We start from the raw sequence: 9,536 nt of genomic DNA on the forward strand, positions 1-9,536 counted from the left end.
TAGTAGAGTCGATGAAGTTCAGAGAGGCACAAAAAATACCAGACAAAACACTGGTCAGTTCTTTCCAAGACCTGTCCACACTGGAAAAAAGGAGATTAGTTTCAATGAAAATTATGTTTGGTCATGAAATAAATCTTTATTTTATGTTCATTTCTCTTTTTAATTACTCATCTTCGATTGACTGTACATCATACAACTGATGACATTAAATTATGGACAACTGGGAAACAACAGCATCTCCTGTTTTAATCCTTTCGAATTCTCTCGTTTTTGAGAATTCCCCCTATAGCATGTTGTTTTGTCAACTTTAGAAAAGCCACTATGCCTCTTATTTTTACCAACTGACCAAAGGGTCCTGTGTGAAATCACCCCAGTTTCATGGCTGAAACTGACACATTTGCTCTTTTCAGCAAATAGACTCATTTTCAGGATATAATTAACATCTCTTTTTCTGTTTATAAAACTACTCTGACTGAAAATAATGACCAACAGAAAGATATGGAAAAAGATGATCCGCTGTGGTGACCCCTAACGGGTACAGCCAAAAGAAGAAGAAGAACACATACAAGACAATAAGGCTTAATAAACAAGATAATTAATTAAAAATTAAGAGATTAAACATGTAATATATACAGTAGCTCTGGAAATATCATAACCAGACCAAGGCAGGAGCCTTTTGTGGGATGTTTATCATTACTATTCACGCAAACGCTCAATGTAGCGTGTGACTTCACAGAGGCCATTTTGTACTTAGACGTGTCAATTGTTTCTGTCTGGACTTTGTAAATCCACAAATGAATGGCAAACTTCTAGTGTTCTGCAGAGTTAGTGAAACAGGTAAAGAAAAAAATGGTGTTTAAATTCACAACTGTGATTTAAGATTTGGCTTCTTAGAAACAAACTGGCGCCCTGTCTTGGGATGGCACTGGCCCACTATGATCCTGAATCGAATTATATAGACTGTTATTCTTGTTATTATTATTATTGTAGACATCTGGTAAATCTTTAGCCTTTCAGTATTTCACTCCTGCTTGATGTTATGACTTCAGTTCTACCTAGTGAATCAGATAATTAATTTCAGCCATTAAAGGTAATAAAGTAAAATAGGTAACTATCAGGTTCCCATTACTGTTTTTCAGACCACAGAAATGTCTTAAGATGACTTTAAATGAAAGCAAGTGTGAAGTCACGCTGCTCTATATTGATTATGGCCACACCAAAAACAAAACAGGACACATTTACTAAAATAAACTTAATTGTACATACTCTTGTACTGTGTGCTCAAACCACACCCAAAGCTCCACTCCAGGGGGTGCCGGCAGGAATGGTGGGCCCCACTGCTGAGTCCTCCAGAAGCCTTGCGTGAAGGAGATATGCAGTTCACGAATTGAGAACTTTGAGATCACTTGTCCCAAGGACTTTGGGAAAAGCCTGAAGTGAGAAACTTCAAAAAAAAGGTCATTTCATATGTAGTACTTTAAACAACTAAAAATAAAATTCAATAAACTGAATTCAGGAAGAATACTATAAAAATGTCAATCATCATGTTGTTTAAGTTTCATGAAAACAGCTCACTTTGATGCATGTATTATGAGTGAGTAGCACATCTCATAGAGACTTCCAAATGCATGATCTATGTCTTCCTGTTAAGAACATGAAAGTAATGCTACTTGATGTTTATCAGTATAATATAACTGTGATGTTCAGCATACAGAACATAGGCAGTAGCTGGTCTAGGGCAAAGACATGTCTACTGAAACAAATTACACACTTTGGTCCTGCTCTAAAAAGTAACCTTTAAGTTAATTTATATGTTAGATTTGAAGTCCATCCATCCATCCATCCATCCTCTTCCGCTTATCCAAGATCGGGTCGCAGGGGCAGCAGCTTGAGCAGAGATGCCCAGACTTCCCTCTCCCTGGCCACTTCTTCTAGGTCTTCTGGGGAAATCCCTTGGCATTCCCAGGCCAGCCGAGAGACAGTCCCTCCAGCGTGTCCTGGGCCTTCCCCGGGGCCTCCTCCCAGTTGGACGTGCCCAGAACACCTCACCAGGGAGGCGTCCAGGAGGCATCCTGATCAGATGTCCAAGTCACCTCACCTGACTCCTCTCGATGCGGAGGAGCAGCGGCTCTACTCGGAGCCCTTCCCTGATGAATAAGCTTCTCACCTTATCTTTAAGGGAAAGCCCAGACACCCTGCGGAGGAAACTCATTTCAGTCGCTTGTATTCGCAATCTCGTTCTTTCAGTCACTACCCATAGCTCATGACCATAGATGAGGGTAGGAACGTAGATCAACTGGTAAACTGAGAGCTTTGCCTTACGGTTCAGCTCCTTTTTTACCACGACAGACCACTGCAGAGCCCGCATCACTGCGGACTCCTCCACTTGAGGCAGGATCTCACTCCCAACTCTGAGAGGGCACTCCACCCTTTTCCAGCGGAGGACCATGATCTCGTATTTGAAGGTGCCTATTTCCATCCCAAATGCGAACCAATTCAGAGAGAGCTGAAGATCACGGCCTGATGAAGCAAACAGGACAACATCATCTGCAAAAAGCAGTGACCCAATCCTAAGTCCACCAAACCGGACCCCCTCAATGCCCTGGCTGTGCCTAAAAATTCTGTCCATAAAAGTTACGAACAGAATCGGTGACAAAAGGCAGCCCTGGCGGAGTCCAACTGTCACTGGAAATGGGTTTGACTTACTGCCGGCAATGCGGACCAAGATTTGACACCGATCGTATAGGGACCGAACAGCCCTTATCAGGGGGTCCGGTACCCCATACTCTCGGAGTACGCCCCTCAGGATTCCCCGAGGGACATGGTTGAACGCCTTTTCCAAGTCCACAAAACACATGTAGACTGGTTGGGCAAACTCCCATGCACCCTCCAGGATTCTGCTAAGGGTGTAGAGCTGGTCCACTGTTCTGGGACCAGAACGAAAACCACACTGTTCGTCCTGAAACCGTGGTTCGACTATCTGCTGGACCCTCATCTCCAGGACCCTCGAATAGACTTTTCCAGGGAGGCTGAGGAGTGTGATCCCTCTATAGTTGGAACACACCCTCCGGTCCCCCTTCTTAAAGAGGGGGACCACCACCCCGGTCTGCCAATCCAGAAGCACTGTTCCTGATGTCCATGCGATGTTGCAGAGGTGTGTCAACCAAGACAGTCCTACAACATCCAGAGCCTTGAGGAACTCCGGGCGTATCTCATCAACCCCCGGGGCCCTGCCACCAAGGAGTTTTTTGATCACCTCGGTGACCTCAGTCCCAGAGATGGGGGAGCTCACCTCCGAGTCCCCAGGCTCTGCTTCCTCATTAAAAGGCATGTTAGTGGGATTGAGGAGGCCTTTGAAGTACTCCCCCCACCGACCCACAACGTCCCGAGTAGAGGTCAGCAGCGCACCATCCCCACCATATACTGTTGACACTGCTCTGCTTCCCCCTCCCGAGATTTCAGATGCTGGACCAGAATCTCATTGAAGCCGTCCGAAAGTTGTTCTCCATGGCTTCCCCAAACTCCTCCTATGCCCGAGTTTTTGCCTCAGCAACCACCAAAGCCGCATTCCGCTTGGCCTGCCGGTACCTATCAGCTGCCTCCAGAATCCCACAGACAAAAGGGTCCTGTATGAATCCTTCTTCAGCTTGATGGCATTCCTCACTGCTGGTATCCACCAACGGGTTCAGGGATTGCCGCCATGACAGGCACCGACCACCTTACAGCCACAGCTCCGGTCAGCCGCCTCAACAATAGAGGCACGGAACATGGACCATTCGGACTCAATGTCCCCCACCACCTTTGGGATGCGATCGAAGTTTTGCCGGAGGTGGGAGTTGAAGCTACTTCTGACAGGGGACTCTGCCAGATGTTTGAATTGACAAATTTAAATGCACTACGCAAAACACAGAAATGAAAAGCTGAAGTGGTTCAGGTCATACTGCCAAACAGCATCCATGTTATTAGACAGTCCAACTGGCATGGCATGACTATAAACTCGTAAGCATTTCTGTCTCATAGGTCAAGAACCCTGGCTTCTATTTAGGGCTTGTCAAAGTTTTCCCAAGATACTTGAGTTTTCCAAACAAGTGCAGGTTAGGTCAGCTGGCCACTCGAAATTGGCCCAGTCTCACACTTTGGGTCCAACACTACCAAGCTCTGTAATTGAGAAAGCAGGTTAAAGAAATCAATAATAAGTCATGTGACGGCACATGGCCATCCATTGTCATGTTCATCAGACCAGTTACTTTCACCTTCTGGTTTCCTTCATAAAAAGCTAAATTAACATTTTGAAAATGTTGAGAAAATTGTGATATGCTAGTGTTGTTACCAGAATTTTTTTACTGCTTTTTTTCCTGATGCAGGTGGGACTGACTCCAGTCCTAAAATGGATTAAGCAGGTAAGGAAATGGATTTATGGAGAGGTTTTAATTTATTTAATGAAATATGATTATTTAAACTCGACTCACTTAAATGACACCCATGAAAATCTGCTACTTTCCTTGCGCTACAGTAGTAATAACATGACACGTACAGAATATAGCGAAATTTCCACTTGCACCTCCAACCAACATGCAAAATATTGACACCCTATTCTAGGTCAGTCAAATTAGCCAAGAATTAATATTTGACTATCAAATTTAAATGCAAGTAATTATTCAAATATTGCTTAAATATTCTAAGTGCGGCACATACTTTTGTAGTGTATGTGCTTTTTTTACACATGGTTTGTCTGCAAACCAACACAAGCTTATGAGCTGTGCACAGTTGTTTAAAATAAGAAGGGAAAACTGCAACGTTCAGACTAATGTGACACAAATGAAAACACAGCTCCTTACAAAAGCAGAATTGTCAACAGGCACAAAGTCACATGATCAAACAAGAAGCACAGTTCAAACGCAAAATATACAGACAAAATCGCTCATAATTTCTCAAAAGCTGTTAAATCCACACAAAGCAAATTAGGTGTGCAGGACCAGATCCAACATGATACTTCTACTTTTCTGCAAGGGATGCCAGGTGAGTGGTGTAAGCAGAAGATGAATGAATATCAAACTCTGCTCAGTTTCTCTTTTTCTGCTTGTAATCACTGTGCTTCCCTAAACCAAAAAGCTCAATGGGCACAAAACGACACAATCAAACAGATAGCAGAAATGTGGACACTTCGGACTGCTTTAAATGCACGCAATTCTAGACCAAAAAAAAAAAAAAGAAAAAAACACTTGTGACATGTTGAACAAATTGTGATAATTCTACTCCCCTTTGTTGGAGGAGGAAAGACGACATGTGACTGTCAATTTCTGTTTTATTCAATTTTATTGAACTGTGGAACTGTGAGCCTGTACTTGCTTCACTCACAAAAAATTCTGTAAAATCATTTTGAGTGTTCATCCGACAACTATTATGTTAACAAACACTACACAGCAAAAACATAAAGCAAAGCACTGTTGGCAGTATGGCAGTTGTGCTGGACACGGGGACACAATTACAGTGATGGGGTAGCAGCAATCAGTCAAGGAATACGCATATGGGACAAAACTAAGCCAAGTTTTTCTTTTTTATCCCCTTACAGTTACAGCAAAAAATGCTATCCGGGTTACCTGAATGTATATTTTTTTTTAATTATTCCCATTGTCGCAAACTGAGACTGCTTGTGAGACTGCTTGATTAGTCACGTAGCTAAAGGAGAATTGATACCACTAAAAAATCTCCTAGAAAATGGTCATTTTAAAGTCGTCTTAACAATGAAAGCAGAATCAGAAATTTGGCATTTATTTGTCATTATCATTAATAAAACAACAAAGCTTTGGCTAAGTGTGACGGATGCCTAACAGTTTTATCATGAAGTAACAGTATCTTGGGATCTCAGGTTATGGAGTCACTCAGAATAAAATGGGTAAGAACAATTATAGTGCTAGAGAGGCATTCAATTGTTGGTCCAAGAGCAATAGGTATTTGAATGAAAAAGGACCAGAAGATAAATCATTGTTAAAAAAATGTGTACTTTAGCGTTAGTAGGCTTTGGGCCTTATGAAACAAGTTACTCAAATAATTCTGTAACATTTCAGTACTATTGACTGCTCTGATGCTGATCTTTCTAATCATAAAATAGATCATTACAATACCAATTGATAAGAAGAATTCATAATTAATTGTGTAATTACAGTGTTTGAGGGTTCCTCTAAAGTGCCTCTTTCACTTGCACAATTTGGCTCAAAAACTAATCAGCACATTATCATCTCATAACAGGCTAAAGTTTTGTATTTTTCTTCTAGCTGTTTTAGCTCTAGACCACCCTCGTACAACTGTAACACACAGATACACATCTTTGAGATATCAATGTTTTTTTTTAGTATCAGGGGACCCTAAAACATTGAAATCTGTCGAAAACCAGAGATCAAAATTTTTGACAAATCTAAAGTTTTCGCTCCTCCCCCATAGATGACAGGTTAAAGGGGATTTTGGATATCATGCTGATCTGTCGACAACCCCAATACACACACTAACCCCGAGTCAGAATCTAGAAATCGGACCATATATCTTTTAAACAAAACTCACACTAAATAATCAAACTCCCAACACTTTGCTTAGCTTTGATTTTGCGTAATCTTGATCAACTTTTATATTGTCACTCGAGTGCCATTACATGCAACACATTTCTGCAGCATTTGGAGTAAGACTGCCATGGCAACTGCTGACAAAATCACTCTAAAATGATGGTACCCAAAAGAAATCAAAATGGCAGCATAAGAAAACCTTAAAAATATGTTTTCAGATGTCTTCAAATCAATTCCAAATGAAAGAGAAATAGTAACTTATGAATGGTAAACTGCAGGTTTGTCTAGGGAGACTAGTTCTTTAAAGGTAACTAAAGGGCCATAGTGAACCACCACCAAAGGCAAAGGGCTGCCTAGACCCTGGAAGTAATTCTGCAGCTTCACTAAATGCGACCCTGGAATGATGTTTAAAGCCAACTCATCAATCTGAAAGAGAGTTTGTGACTCATCTAGAGAGCGAAGCAAAGGTGAATAAGAAAAATAAGATGTGAACAGAGCAACAGTCATTCACGCTATGAGGCCTTATGATATACAGTGCCTATAAAAACTATATACTGCATCTCCTTGGACATTTTCACATTTTTTATTATATAACATTGAAATCACAGTGAATTTCCATTTTTTCAAAACTTTTTTGACACTGATCAATGTAAAAAGACACTTAACCGAATACAGACCTCTATACAAAGTGATCTAAATTAACTACAAGTACAAAACACAAACTAGCTGATCACACAAGAATTCACCCACTTCAAGTCAGTATTTAGTAGCTGCCCCTTTGGCAGCCATGACAGCCTTGAGTCTGTGTGCACAGGTCTCTGTCAGCTTTGTACAGCATGTTTTCCCAATTCTTCCACTCCAGGACGTGAACACTGTTATTTTTAGCCATTGCTGTGTAGGTTTGCCCTAATATCTTGTTGGATAATAAATGTGTTCAGGTTTTTTTGCAGACTGCATCAGGTTTTCCTCCAGGATTTCCCAGTATTTTCACAGCACCACCATGTTGGTGTGTGTTTGTGACAGAGTGCTGTGTTGTTTAGTCTGAATTCCAAACAGATCAGTTTTGGACTCATCAGACCACAGAACCTTCTTCCAGATTATTTCAGCATCTCTCATGTGCCTTCTGGTAAACTCTAGATGAGATGTTATGTGATTTTTCTAGTTTGTTTTTATGGTGGCTTTCTCTTTGTTACTCTTCATGAAAGGTACAGCTGTTAAATTATAACGGGAATCTGAAAAATTCTAACAAAACCATACTTTTTGAAAATTCTTTTTGCAAGAGAGTTTTTCCTTATTTTTCCATGAAACCCTTTCAAGCCACATATCAATTTAACTAATGTACAACAGTAAAGCTGTTAAGTGTTTCTACAAAATGTCATAATTAACCAAAGCAAAAAAAGTAAGAAAATTTATATTTCAGGAAAATATCACAAGGAAAAAAAACAAACATTCATACGGTTACAAAATATCCCATAAAGGATCCAGACAACGGTAGATTAATAGCAGAGCAGGTACAGTATAGGCAGTAACGCCTTATTGTGGAAACACTGGGCACAAGGCAGGAACCAATCCAGACAATGGCATCACTTAAGGAATAAAAAAATAGCCATACTGTAACTTATAGGATATGCAACGAACTGTCTCATAATTACACAGGATATCAAAGTATGATGGATTTATGTACATTCAAGGACTGGAAAGAGAATACAAATCACGAACTAAAGGTGTCTTCAAAGAGTTCTACGAATACATGTCATCTTGCAGTGACATTATGGCTAGGGCGTATCGCTTCGTGTCCATTACTGTGAAGAGGATGGGATTTTGGTATCCATTACCCTTAAAACGAGCAAGTCAAAGTGTTAAACTATACTCCTGTGCCGTTAATCTCTGAATACTGAGGTTTAATCCTTCAAATTTAATTTGGAGGAAAATAAGATTACGATTCCCAATAAAGGAAAAACGTTTTTTGATTGAGAAATCGGGTGAAATGAAAAATTCAAGCATCTCGATTCTAAAAGCAAGAATGTCTCTGTTCCAATAGCTCAATTAAGCTCCCGAAGTCCTTGTGGAAAAAACGATGGCCATTGATTAATGACCAGTTCCTGTCTCATTTCACATTTTGTTCAGGCCTCAGTAAATCGACTTTACTTAAACGCGACGACTGTATATGAGAGACCTTAATTCAACGCAGAACTCACCTTTCTTCTGTTTGTTTAACAAATCCGTGTCCCAGCGAGTCCTGAACTGAAAGCTCGAGTAGACATCCCCGGATAGAAGCGGTCGGATGACCAGCTCCTCTTGGAAACGATCGTTCACTTTCGGAGGCTGACCAGACTCGGCCAAGCCGTTTCTGGTAGCAGGAGCTTCATTTTGTCTCCCCTCTTCCACGTGGGATTCCACCAACGGAGTTTCGTACTGCTGCGACCGGGATTCGGGAGAGGTCCAAAGTTCGGCCGGATCGGTTCGTTCTTCGTCTTGTAACGTATCGCGATGATGATGAAAATTTGTATCAGACACTTGATTCTGATGTTCCTCCTCTGTGCTGACCTTGCTGGTAGAAAATATTTGTTCTTCGTCTAAATGGCTTACCTCCGATTTAATCGTCAAAGAACCGAAGTTTATAAATACAAACAGCAGCAGCATGCCAAAAACAGCACCTGCCATCTTCTCTTCTCTTGTTGTTTCCGGGCTACTCCGCAGTACCCACCCATAGACTAAACAGTATCCAATCATTGAATGAATTTGTTATCGCTGTCCAATAAAATTAAGCTTCCAGTTTTTCATTCATTACTACCCAATCATTTACAAGTGAGGCGGGACTAAACGTTTTACGTCACTTAAACTAATACAAATATTAAAGGTTCAAGCTCAGTGCTTTAATACGTTTTTTTCATCTCTGTGGCCCTAATAAGTTTCTGTACTTTACTATCTAGAAGACAATTAAGTTTTTTTTCTTAGTGCTAATGCAGTCACAGACTG

The 9,536-nt window shown here is 40.9% G+C and overlaps 1 protein-coding gene across 1 annotated transcript in view; it reads right to left on the reverse strand.

The window, feature by feature from the left end:
- Positions 1 to 9,256, reverse strand: part of pigt (phosphatidylinositol glycan anchor biosynthesis, class T) — a 41,620-nt gene extending 32,364 nt beyond the window's left edge. The window contains exons 1-3 of the mRNA XM_039776569.1: positions 8,756 to 9,256; positions 1,267 to 1,444; positions 1 to 80 (exon numbers count right to left, since the gene is read on the reverse strand). The exon at positions 1 to 80 is cut by the window's left edge and continues 48 nt beyond it. Coding sequence (XP_039632503.1) covers positions 1 to 80; positions 1,267 to 1,444; positions 8,756 to 9,221 — 724 coding nt within the window. The 5' untranslated portion in view covers positions 9,222 to 9,256. The remainder of the gene's footprint in view (positions 81 to 1,266; positions 1,445 to 8,755) is intronic.
- Between the last annotated feature and the right edge of the window lie 280 nt (positions 9,257 to 9,536).

The sequence above is a fragment of the Polypterus senegalus genome, chromosome 14, assembly GCF_016835505.1.
Source record: "Polypterus senegalus isolate Bchr_013 chromosome 14, ASM1683550v1, whole genome shotgun sequence".
Taxonomy (NCBI): Eukaryota; Metazoa; Chordata; class Cladistia; order Polypteriformes; family Polypteridae; genus Polypterus; species Polypterus senegalus.